Here is a 13,810-nt window from a genome sequence, read left to right as displayed (position 1 = left end):
TAGTAAAGTCAAAAAATGTTTTTCCTATGGAATCTTAACTATAACTACCTTTTGGCGACCGTCAGTAGGTAATGTATATCTATCTCAAGAAAATAACTACTTAACTGCCGAACACCATTGAATGGGTGCCTTCTCCATCGTGTTAGTGGTCAAATCATGAATTGATATTACAACCAAATCCCAAACGAACGGAGCAGTCACGGGTAAGTGAAAGGTTGATTTAATACATTTCGTCGAGGACTGCCTTTCTCTATAGCAATAATGAGTGCAGGAAATCACATGACATTAACTTTCAAAAAAGAGCTCACACACTCCCATTGGCTGTTTATCCATGGGTGGCAAAGACAAACCACTATTCCACCATGAGATTTTATGGCCAGCAAAGCTTCATCGCAGTATGTAATGAACAGTGCTGATATCGGTATACGTGAGAGCACCTTTCAATTAAATAGCTTTCCCAACCTTAGAGGATAATGGCCACACGGACAGTTTAAATATAGCATGCCGGCTCACAGTCACATTCATTTCTCCGCAAACATGATCTTTGTTAATTAGGCTGCACACAACATCCCTCGTTATCGCTAATGCCCTATTATTGTAAAATCCTAAAGACACTTACTTAGTACCATGTGTCTTTCTATTTGGTAATACCCCTTCTCGGCAGGAATTGCACTGTTCCTGGGCTGCAGTGATTCTGGCAGTTTGAAAACATTGCAAGCAAATGACCACTTAACTGCTGAACACTATTGAACGGGTGCCTCCGTCGTGATAGTGGTCAAATCACACATTAATATTACAACCTAATCCTTAAGGAATGGAGCACTCGCGGTGAGTAGAAGCTTCAGTTGTTTCATTAGCTAGGATCTTAAGGATTTTACACTAAAAGGTCATAAGCAGTAACTACAGATGCAGTGTGAAACTTGCTGCCTATTTTATGTCTAAGTATTTCTTGTCCCCAGAGACTAAGAGGAAGTGGGTTGTAACAAACCATTATGAGTTGTGCACACCTTGAATTGTATATATATATGTGCATGCAGTCTATCTTTTTATATTTGTTCTCACTCACTGGTTCTGATGCCTTGTGTCTTTCTGTTTTCCAGAATCTCTCATATGGGCAGAGCAGAGACATTCACTGTTTGCACTGTCATAGCAAACTGAGTATCCTTGCAGAAGCCACCCGTTTCCAGAAAATAAGTTTTCCTCGAAACACCATAGGTACAGTGTGGATCTGTTTTGCAGGATGAAAAGGAGGGGCTGCCAGTAGATGCACTGTTCTGTCACATTCAAGGTTCCCTCACCTCGAGTAGAGGTTGGGTAACCTCCGGGTCTTCAACATTTGACCCAACAGCTTGTCTGCCACATTCATCATGTCTCAGTGGCGGTCATCCCACTCTATAAACTAAAGCAGCATCACGTATTTTCCCCACCTGGGACCACAAATTCTGTGCAAAGTTGGCCACAGTGGATGGACACACCACTGACCACCATTTGTAAATGGGATTTATAAAAATATAACAAATTCTACTTGAAGATGCAAACCACGCACATCCTGGAATGGTTCAAACACAATTTTAAGATGGCCGTCCAGATAGTATGGCAGGCAACGCACAAAGTGCCAAGGGGACTGGGCTGGAAAAGCAGATGCAAGGTGAGGGGTGGATGAGTGAGGTGTCAAGCAAAGGGGCTTGGGGAAGGATGGAAGCAGAGAGAGATTGAGGAAGACAAATTAGTCCCTCATATTTTGCTGATTGGACAGACACAATAATAGAGAGGAAAGTCATCCTGTTAGCAAAAAACATTAACATATACGTTTGCAGTTTCATACTGCTGTTTGCCAGTCAGAATTGCATATTACCTGACAGTTGGGTGCGCGTCGCTATCTGCTGGAAGCCGGAGCAAAGGTGCCCAATGTCTGCAGTCAGGGTGATGGTGTCATTAGTTGGGGGAGGTGCGGAGGGGTTGTTATATAGCGATCTCATGCTATGAGAAATCCAGAGGGAGAATTTCCTGGTGATAGATAACACAGCAGTGATGATCTTCACAGATTGTACACCCAATGTTCAACAACAAAGATGCACGTTCCTGGCTGTCAAACAGAAATTGTGAGAATTAAACCTCAAATACACACTTCTGTTTCCAGCTGCCTCCGGTGGATGGGCAGAGTCATTTTTCCACCTACTTCTAAGACTCATGAGAGTGGATGGAGCATCGGGGGCCCTGAATCCCTCCTCCACACAAAGATGGTCCACCCATGCGCAGCCCTATGGAAAATGTAGATGTCAACGTGGGAAATCTCCTCAGTTGTCCTGCTCCGCTGACTTGAAACAGTTAATACAGGAGCTAGAAGTGTGCTGCAGGCTGCTGCGACCTTCTGTGATCCCACCCCTTCTTCAGACACTGATGAGGGAGATGCCAAATCCACCAGTGAAGAAGGCTCCACATCTTCCATCCTCTTGCTTTGGAGCCTGGCACACCACCACAAACTGCAGATGATGATTATTTCACTGATATATATATCTATATATATATTTATATATCTAGATATGGATATAGACATCTATATTTACATATATATATCTATATCTAGATAGATAGATTGATAGATTGATATAGATAGATGGCTAGATAGATAGATATATCACCAACAGAACAAATGTCGAACCCAAATCCATGAAGCACCAGCTTTATTGAAATTCAAAGTGGCAGCATTTCCTTCTCTCTTTCCCAGACATGTTTTGGCTGCATTCAGCCTTGTTCACCGGTGAGCCAGATCTTAGTGCATGATTTTGAATGCCTTTTATCCAATTGCCCACGTGACTTTAAGTAACAGCATACATTGTCCATAATGCACTTGCAATGTAAATACGTTGCATGCACTGGCAATGTCATTAAATAGCAATCTTAATAGCGTAAACAACCATTGCAATGCAGTTAATGTTATCCAAGTGCCTCACATCATGTACATGGATTATCTAGGCAGGACATACTCTGAGCATAACCCACAACAATTGTGCATATGTTGGAACCATAAGCCCCCACCCATACTCGTGTAGAGACTCTAGGCAGACACTCTGGATGACCCACCCCAACGAGCCTTCCTGGATAATTGCATCACTGAATATTTTGATGTTAACACTAGGGAATACCATAAACATGAGGTGCACCTGGATAAAGATATCGCAGGAACAGAGCAGAGGCTGATAATGATTAGAGGAACGTGCCCGGGAATCCCCATCTGGCAGGGAGTCGTTGCAGCAGGCCTACACCACTAAGATTCTGACAAGGCAGAGAAGCTGCTGGCATGGCTAACCTTGCTGGAGCAACCCAAGCACCCAATACTGTCTGTACACCACGCCTCGGGTGTTTGTGTGCACATACACAAAGCATTCACACAATATTCTAATCCCAATATGAATCTACACTTGCGGCTACACCGGAAGACATCCATGCCTTCCTGGAACCTGTGATGGTTCCCTGATCAGCGGGAGGAACAGCACAGGGATCCAACCTTCACGAGGTCATCGGGACACTATCCATTGGAAAAACTCCTGGCCCAGATGGACTGCCGCTAGAATTCTACATAACATACTCCACGCAATTGGCTTCAAAATTGTAAACCTCATACAACGAGTCCATAGCTGCCTCCTATCTTCTGCCCTCACTGTGCAAGGCTCTCCATTCATCATTGTCAAAACCGAGCAGGTATACCAAGGAGCTAGCCTCTTAGAGGCCACTAGCACTGTTTAACACAGATTACAAGACATTAGCTAACATATTAGCTAAAAGGCTGGCCCCTCTGGTTCCGCAGCTGGTTTGTAATGGCCTGTAACCCCTCCCTGAATGTATGAAGATTTTTTCAGGACCTTGAATTTGCCCCCACTGTTTGTCCGAATTACGGCTGTCTAGTGCCTGACCTGGAGAAGGCCTTTGATTTCCTGGAGTTAGCTTACCTGGGGGCACATTTTATTCGCCTGGTCCAATTGTACACAAACCCGACAGCCAGGATTAAGATAGGCCAACTAATCGGAACTCATTCAGATTTATCGGGGCACCAGCCAGGGTTGCCCTTTTCTCTCTACTGTTATTTTCGTTGGCGGTGGAACAACTGGCACATAGAGACAGAGGACTGCAGTGAGGTATTCCCTTTGAGAGATGGGCAGCATACAGTGTAACTTAATGAAGACGACATGCTCTTTAATCTCAGGGTTATCTGGGACATCCCTGCCCTTATAGCACATGCACTTGCCAAATTTGCAGCGGTATCTAGCTTTAGGATCAACTGGTGCAAGTCTTGTCTTTTCCCCTTTGTGGCCTCCATGCCTGACCACATGCTCCAAATAAACAGTTTCCCCTTACTGTGGCAGCCCGACACATTCCGCAACTTGGCGATACGTATATATCATAATCCATCAGATCTGGATGGTAATTTGGGCTGGGCAGTCACCAATCTACATTCACAAATGGCTTTCTGGCAGACCCTGTTGCTATCCGTACCAAGATACATAGCCCTTGTCAAAATGATCATGTTACAGCGACTCCTATATTTCTTTGCCAACCTGCCACTCTTAATCACAAAACTGTTTTTCACTCGCTGGAACGATCCATGAGAGACTTTATTTGGCACTTGTCCTGCCAAAGGGTGGCTCTAATGAAACTCTGTCTCCTGTCTGATCAGGGTGGCCTGAGCATACCAAGCTTTGAACGTTACTACCTGGCCTCCCAGCTACAGTGAGTGTCCACGTGGTTGGCAGGTTGCCAACTGAAGGACGCAGCATCGGCTTCTTCCTATGGGATGTGTCCCGAGTACTGCACTTGTTCCACTCGGCACACTAGACTGCCGATGCCGTCCCTGATGCGCATGGCATATCGCTGCTTCAGACAGAGCCTCTTCCTTACATGAGGCCCTATGTGCAATCCCTTCTGCTCTAGGGCATGCCGCGTGGCACTGCGACCACCTTTTGACAGGAACTAGGTCACTGGCGAGATGCAGGGATGCACACTTTAGGCAACTTTTACAGTGACAGGGTGCTCGTGCCCGTGAGGGGGCTCATAGTGGACACCGGTCTATCCCCAGGACTGTTTCTTCTGTACACCTCTATTATTTGGTCATCGACCTGGGTCGACCACACACCGATCGGAAGTGGCAGCGTGTTGTAGAGTAACCTACCCTGGTGCCTCGTAATGCCCTCTTTCACCTACAGTACTTTGTACTACAGATGGCATACCTCACCTGTCAAAAAATCAATAGCTACTTCCAGCGCTCTGATGCAGCCTGTCCACGCTGCCACACAATAGACAAGGACTTACTTCACATGCTCTGAGCATGCTCCTCGCTCTCCCAAAACAGGCACAAGATTACAGCCCGTCTTGCCAGATGCACAGGATAAACAGCACTTCATAACTAGGGAACTTGCTTATTGGACTAGCTGTACTACACCAAGAGAAACGAGACCCTTGCTTGGTTCATAGACCTGGCAAAACTGCTTGTTAGACGGCAGATTACACTAAAACGGAAATCTTCTATTCCCCCACTCTGTCTGACTGGGCACTCTCCATGAGTGAGTGGGTGTAAGGCGAAAGCAGGGCCCTACACCAAGAAGACACTAAGAGACTGCTCATATATCCCATAGCGGCTGTGTGGGATACCCTTCTGACAGAACTTCAGGCTAGCATATGCAACGAAGTTCACCCTCTTGCACCTGAACCTTTGGCACCCACTAGTGGTCTCACATAGCAATCCAGAACCCATGGCATGGCAGGCATCACATGCTCAATACACAATGAAGGGTTCTGCAAACCTTTCCCTGAACTATGTAGATAGGTGCAGGATAATTCTAACAAATGTCATTAAGGAAAACGTTTTCATCTTCTAACTTGTGTCCGAAGATCCATTTTCTTGTGTTCACACTAGATATCCATTAATATTGGAGCTTTAATCTACTGATCCTGCGATATAACGAGCTAAATTGATATTTATCCTTATTTAGAGCGATATGTTTGACGATATCAAAATATTCTGCCTCTGATTTATGCCTAACATTGTGCAATGTATTCTATACATGAAAATGCGTAATAGTGTGAAAAAAAAAATCTGTTCTGGTCCCAAAAAGTTGCCGTTCTCTTCCAAAGAGAGCGGCAACTCTAGTTCTTTACATTTGGCGCAGGAGAGCGCCCTTAAAATTAAGTCATTTGTGATGGGGTTGAGCATTTTCAATTCCATAGGAGGGTGTTCTCAATATATAGCTCTCAATAGTAGTCTTCAAATACTGCTGCCTTTGCTAAGTCTGTAACCCTCTGCCACTCAGAGTTTTGTATTGAGGAAACAATTTTGGCCTCAATATTCCTATGTGCTAGACAATATGTAAGATTTCCTGCTTTATTCACTGGCTCATACATTTTGTATTGGGATATTGTCCATGCCAGCTTGGCTGTATCTATAAGCTTTTGCTTTCGCACCCGGTGGAGCTGCTAAAGTTGCGTATGCTCCACCTCTTTGTGCTCGCTTCGCGGACACCATTCGAGCTCCAGGACTTGCTCCTCGAGTTCAGCTATAGATCACCCTGTCTCTTTATTTTCCCTGGATGTAGGAGAATGGGCACCTCTGGGTCACTGTATTGAAGGCCTCCCAGGGTTACCGAAGATTACACTTAGGCGGCATTTAGTCTAAATTCGTCCTCTATGGCATTGTGCAGAAAGCCAGTAAAACATAATCTTTTAACCATCATGCATTACGGTTTCAAGGCCTCTGGGGCCACAATGGGGCTTCAGAATAGTACCCCCACTGTGGCATAATCTGACAACCCTCTGGCCAATATGCAGGCAACAAGGGTCCCATTAGGGTAAGTTTGTGAACTGTTTCTTCCTGGGTAACACTTACGCAGTGAGTCTCCTAACCCCAGGGAGGCCGCTAATTTAAAATCAGTGGAATTCTGGCAACCATGGAGGGGGTGTCTATATTGTGGGCCTTGTTCCTTATTCATAATAGCATTGAAATCCTCTCCCACCACTGTCATCCCTACCAGAGTGTGGAGTATGACATTGGAGACTGTATTATTAACAAGTGTCTGAGGAACATAAACCCTGCAGATTGACCACGGCATTCCCTTTAGTGTCCTTGTTATAACTATAAATCTAAATCATCAATCTGTACCTTGGAGGCTACAAAAGGAAATGTCTTAAGTAGTGGGATCACCACATCTTAGCAGAATCTTGTAAACCCTGTGTGGTAGATTCTATTATACCTGTGCCGCCCCAAAATTTCATGAGAGCCCAGACGTGGGTCATGGGCTCACTGTGCCACTGCAATCAAGCTATCCTGGCCGATGAGGGGTGAAACCCCGAAACCGGTCATAGGATGCTTGTTTCCGGTCCAGTGAGGACCTGGCTTGGCAGTTTGGGCTGGACCGTTCCCATGAGGCACAGGGTCAAGACTGATTTGCATATGGCCAGGTCTAAACTGGGGTGGCATGGTGAGCAAAAGAATGATGGATTTAACCCATATCTCTTGACTCGGGGTGATTGTTTTGATATGTTCTGTATTCCGTCCATCAATTGTGTGTCTTTTGCCCCAAAATTTCATAGCAGGTGCCCAGCAGGTGAGTCTCTTGTAATAGCATGCACCATGACCGCCCCCCTTTTGATTTTGTTCAGGAGCCCATTAACATTCCACATTACAATCTCTCGGTGTTGCTTGTCTGCTTGAGTTCTTTATGTCTACATTATTGTCTGATCTCGAGTAACCTCTTCTGCCTCCTTACTCTCAACCAAACTGTTCCCCAACACCCCCACCCCATTCTTCCTAGGTAGAAGCATCCGCCAGCCTAGCTTTTGATAACTCCTCACTTGTGAACAAGCGAGGCACTTATTTCCATCTGCTGTTCACCTTGCCATATAATCTTAACCCCTTCAGTGCCCGCCCCTTTCCCCGCCCTGTGCCGGCCGTTTCATTAGCGGGCGGGGTTTATGACGAGCTGGTCTCGTCATGGGCACAGCGCAACCGCGGCCCATGACGAGACCAGCTCGTCACGGGCATTGAAGAGGTTAAGAACCAGTTAAACAAGTATACTTACCTGCACATTGGACGGTTACATGCCACCTCTTCAAATGTTCATTGTCAGGGCTGGTTGTCAGATGGCCCCTCCCATCTTCCATGTTTCAGTGCTTGGCTGGCCATTGTTACACTCAGTCTTTGAATCTGTCATCAGTGCCATCAGTCTACTTTTTGTTTTTTGGCAGTGCTGGCATTTGCTGTCTTTCGATCCTTGTGTCTCTCTTTCCTGCTTCTCAGCAGTCCTCACCCAGCAGATAGCTGGGTGCTCTCCACCCACTGACAGACCTGATTTGCAAGGTCAAACACCTGTTTTTTCCCTTGGGAGGACATTCAGTTTTGCAAGATACTGTACCATATATTTTAACTCCATTGCTTCTGCTTTACTAGTTAGTGAGGTTTCCTCTGCCTCTGCCCTAGCTCATTTTAGTCTGTCAAGATTAATGCCTTGTGTGATCTCTGCATGACATCCCCCAAATTTCTCACTGCCTGTAGGATTAAATCCCTGTCCCTGTAGTGAAGGAAGCAGTTGACTATGGACCTTGGCGGGCCCATAGCAGAGTCTTTTGCGCAAGGATGTGATGGGCCCACTGGATGAGATCTTGTCTGTCCGACAGAAAACTTTCATCCAGGCTGTGAGGAATTGCTCCAGGTATGCACCTTCAAGGCTCTCGCGAAGTCCCACAAAGTGAAGGTTGTTGCTTCTCGCGTGACAGCCCACTGACAGCTGCGTTTAGAAGCCAGTGCATGGTGCTGTGTGGCCCTGGCAGTAATTACGCCAACAACCCATAAAAACACTTAGGCTTCGAGGTACATGAAAGTGTCAGAACCCCGGCTTAAGAAGTCCATGGGGCAGCAACACTACTAAGCGGTAGAGTGGTGGCGAAGAAACAATGGCCATCTGCTGCTGCGCGGGCTACAAAATGACAAGACTGATCCTTAGTCTTGGGAACCTGGTGACCTGAGCCCCTGAGCTCGCACTGACACACATCAGGCAAAGAGATGTACAGATGCAACTTACCACCAGTGGCTCAACATGGGAGCGACGGAGACGTTATTGCCTTGAGAGGCTTGTATCGCCCCTGGACACTCTTTTATAGTGGTGCCTTTATTCCACCTGCCCTTCTTTTTAAAGGATGTTCTGATTACCATTCACAAAATGTTTGCAGTGTGAAGCTGTGCTGTCCGACCCTGGGCTAGGAAACGTCTTGTCTGGCTTTGCAAGGGGGTTACACAGAATGCCCCAATGGTTCACTGGGGACTACTTGTCCCTCTCGGTGCCACTGACTCCTCACTTATTTCACTACCTGGGTGGTCCATATTCTTTGTTTCCATCAAAAGCTTTGTTTGACTGATATCGGTACCCTAGCAAGATCATATAGCAGGTCAAGTTTCATGTGACAGACCCATTCAATGAGCAAACAGCACTCTCTCAATACGTTAGCGGATGCTCATATAATGATACGAAAGTAGCATACACAGTTTATTTACCAAGGCAGTCAGGGATACAGGGAAAGCCAGAGAGTTTCACACTCAAAGAAGAGGGGGTGCCTGGAGGAGATTTAAGGACCAGCGTGGGTGCACTCCCCACTCATAAATTGAAACACACAAAAGAACTCACGGGTCCAACTATTGTCATTTGAATACAGATGTGTACAGAGAGAACACTATAACTCAAAAGAAAAGAAGGAATATCCCTTTTAAAGGACAACTCCCCTCACACACCAATGGTGTCATGCTTCATCATGGGGTGCCTCCTCGTGTCAGAACCTAGTTCCGGCGCAGGCTACAACCTCCTCTCTACGAGGAGGGAGCTCGGATGTTTTTTAATGTGGGCTCATGGGTTATCCTAAAAACCCTATTTGAGCGTGGAAAAACAAAGTGCAGTTCTGAGTGAAAGTGTATAAGTTAAAACAGCCTACAGAGGTAGCAACAAACTTTATTCAGCTCCCCTGTGGCAGGATTAAAAACAATAAGTTGAGGGCGTGGCCTGCAGCCAACGTAGATGGCCGCAGCCTAGAACTACTCCAAGCCAGAAGCTCTATGTCTGGGCAATCCTGTTATGAATCCGGCGTGAAACCGCAAAGAGGGAATGTACGCCAGCTCCGTAACACTGGAGGCATAATCGCTGCAACTTTGAGCCCTGGGCGAGGGACAGGAAGGAAACGCGACCGTGTGGCAGAGTGACGGCCTAGCGATAAAAGCGGAGCAGGGGCCTCGCGTGAATGGGATATCGGCAGCAGAGGGGACAAGCATGCATTGACCCCCGCGGGAGACCCCCGCGTCAGCTGCCGATTAACAACAGACGTGCCGCCTTTATGAAGACGTGAGCCGGCAACCGGCGACGGAATTGCGGTGCCTCTGTGAGGGTAAGAGACTGCCCGCGAACATCGCACCGGGGGCCGTGCGTCGTGAGCAAGATACAGCCGCGTAGCAGAGCGTCATATATACAGTGAGGAAGATGCTCCCGCTGATCGGTGCCCGGCCCAGCAGACATCGCCGCGCGGGCGGACCCCTGCACCTGGAGGAGGATCGAGCCTGCACCGGTTTGGCAGTTGATAACGTGGGTGTGGAGGAACGACTGCATAAACCCAGGCAGCTGACCTAGACAGCTGACAGATCCCCTGATAGCAGACACCAGAAGAAGCAGGGTGGCCTAGTCACACTATAATAAACAGGATGGGTGAAACAGGCAAGATCATTAGAGTAATCCTGCACAGGCAAGAAAAATCAGGTGAATGTTAGAGGCTCAGATGGTGACGGAACCTTAGTGCTCCCTATCTTGCACACCCATACCAGAATTATAAATAGGTCCCACAACGCGCATCGTGGGCGCCAGACAGCTAGCCGACCCATCAGGGGGCAAATTCAACCGACCACTCACTTCCGCAGGGCCTCGCCCACACTCTGAGGGGGGTAGACCCGCGGAGGGTGACTCACCAGCTGGACCGGGAAAACCGAATGGCCGCGCGTGGACAGCACTCCCGCGGCAGGCAGCGGTGATTACCGGATCCACCCTCCATCCCCCCAGAGAGCTAGAAGGTAAAGACTCCTGCGTCAACCGCCATGGGAGGAAGGGGGCAGCGTGTTGTGCCCAACGATAAACTTGATAAATATGCCTACCGCAAAGAGCAGGCTGACACACCGCCTACACTCACACCAAGTGACAGTGACACGCCATCTGAAAAACTGAAGGAGGTCACCCTTCAAGATGTGATGGCTGCATTACATCAGATGCAAACGTTCATAGGGTCAATTTCGACGGACATCACACTGCTGCGTGCAGATGTCTCCAAAATGAGCACCAGAATAAAGGAGGTTGAAACCACCACAGCGGCTCTCTCACAGGATACGGTAACATTGAAAAAGAAAGTCCAGACATTGGAAATGGCGCAGAAACAACTAGTGGACAAGATCGACGATCAAGAAGGTAGATCAAGAAGGAATAATGTACGCCTAGTCGGGGTGCCGGAGAGCGTGAGGGGGCCGGCCCTTGATCTTTGTCGAAGATCTTATTAAAAATCAGTTGCAGCCACGTGGACTATCCAGCTTCTTATCGGTAGAGAGAGCACACCGGGTGCCTGGGGGAAGACCTAGGCCGGGGCCCCCCCTCCCAAGACCGATACTGGCACGTATCTTCAACTTTCGGGATCGAGACACCATATTGCAGGCGGCTCGCGTGGTCCCCCCGATTCAAGTGGATAACTGCACTGTGACTTTATATCCGGACTATACTGCCATAGTGACTAAACAGCTTCGTAGCTTCCTGGAAGTTAAAAAAGAACTCTGCAACCATGAACTCGAGTACGTAATGTTATACCCAGCAAAATTGAGAGTAGAGGTGGAAGGAAAAACCTGGTTCTTCGGAACCCCTGAGGAAGCCACCGAATGGCTGGAAGGGTGGCGGCCAGCGGGGGGCTCACGGCGTCAGGGATTCAGACAGCAGCAACAATCCATGGGGCTAGCGTCACAAGACAGAACCGGACCGGAACCATCGGAAGGGCCCCAACAAAAGACTGCCACGAGCCCGGATGGATCCAACTCTTAAAGACCCTATGAATTCAGGACCTCCCACTACAGACCCTACCTGATGACTCTCTACGACACCTGAGGACTGGGCCTGAGCACTTGAGTGTGCAGATTGATCACAAACGGAGAATGAGCAGAAAGCGAGGAGTAACTCTCCCTCCCCTACGCAAGGACAAGGTTATGGGGATAAAGCACTCTGCTGAGTTTGGGTGGCGGGTAGTTTTAAATCCGCTAGGCAGGGAGGAGGGTGGGGGGATGGGTACAGTTTAAGAGTTTTTCCTTTTTGTTTCATTTTAGTATTAATTTAGTTGCAAGGTGCATTATTGGGAAACATACATAGCGACCACATGGTGGGTCTGATGCGGGCAACATAACCCTTCCTCGGAACAAGACTACAATGCTACAAGTAAACATGGTGGCTGACGACTCGGACACCAAGACACAGGCCATCTGACCATCAAGCCCTCCATTTAAGGTGTTATCCTGGAATTTAAATGGCTTGGGAGATAAAATTAAACGGGGATTAGTCCTCCAATACCTCAAACGTAAGGGTCCTGCAGTTACGCTTCTCCAGGAATCCTATTTGACAGGAAATGCTTGTAAAGCATTGGATAGATGGGGGTTTAAAATGATAGTACACTCTGACTTTACTTCCGGCACGAGAGGGGTGGGGATACTAGTTAATAAGCGTTTCCCGTTGATAGTAACTGGGTCCAGGAAGAATGACCAAGGACGATTTGCAGCGATAACATGTCAATGGGATGGTAGGATCTATAACCTGGTGACGGTGTACAGTCCGCCGACACTACACCAGATCATATTCCCGGCACTGGGGAAATTCCTGCTGACACTCCCACACGGTGAACTAATAATGAGAGGGGATTTCAACACGACCATGGACGCATCCATAGATAGGAAACCCCCTAGAGATCCCAGTAGCGCAAATCTCAAACTGGTAGAGTTTGTTGAGGCTCTGGGCCTAATGGACGTATGGCGGACTAGGTTCCCGACAATGCAACAATACACATTCCATTCAGGAGTACACAATAGACTTTCCAGATTAGATTACATTTTCACTTTGGCGATGGGGCTGGCAGGAATAATAAAAATCGTGCACCTACCCAGGGGTATATCGGACCATTCTCGAGTACTCGTTACCTATGCAGCCTCCACCCCGAAACAGCGCAGGCTGTTTCCGCTTCACGCCGGATACCTTCAGAACCGCAAGATTAGTAAAGATCTCCTTAAAACAACAAAAACTACTTTGCAGAGAACCAACACTCAGTCTCGTCCCCAACGACACGCTGAGAGGCATATAAAACGGTACTCAGGGGGCAGGCTACCTCTCTAGTTACGGGGCATAAACAGGCTCAGCAGCAACAAATTGAAAGTTTGGAGCGAGAAATGTCCAGGGCTGAAGCTGACCATATTATGGACACTGATGAAGACACAGCTCACAGGGTACACCTGGCACAACAAGAATACAAGGCATATGCATGGGAAGAAGCTAAAACCGAGCTCACTAAAACACAGCACACTGTTTATGAGCTAGGGGACAAAGCGGGTAAGCTGTTAGCATGGCTAGATAAAAAGGAGAGGGCCAGCAAATGGGTAGCAAAGACCCAGTTAGCAGATGGGACAATAACAGCAGAACCCCAGTAAATAACTGAGACATTAGCGATGCATTATACACCCCAACAGCCATTGCTGCAGTGGAAGAAAATCTAGATTTTC

The 13,810-nt window shown here is 47.5% G+C and overlaps 1 protein-coding gene across 4 annotated transcripts in view; it reads left to right on the top strand.

The window, feature by feature from the left end:
* Window positions 1-13,810, top strand: part of LOC146860205 (uncharacterized) — a 515,433-nt gene that overhangs the window by 456,794 nt on the left and 44,829 nt on the right. For all 4 annotated transcript variants that reach the window (XM_085644046.1, XM_085644048.1, XM_085644047.1 and 1 more), the window contains exon 8: window positions 1,101-1,215. In XM_085644046.1, the coding sequence (XP_085500172.1) occupies window positions 1,101-1,215 (115 nt within the window). The remainder of the gene's footprint in view (window positions 1-1,100; window positions 1,216-13,810) is intronic.

The sequence above is a fragment of the Triturus cristatus genome, chromosome 3_1, assembly GCF_964204655.1.
Source record: "Triturus cristatus chromosome 3_1, aTriCri1.1, whole genome shotgun sequence".
Taxonomy (NCBI): domain Eukaryota; kingdom Metazoa; phylum Chordata; class Amphibia; order Caudata; family Salamandridae; genus Triturus; species Triturus cristatus.
This window is presented reverse-complemented; position numbering and strand designations above follow the sequence as displayed.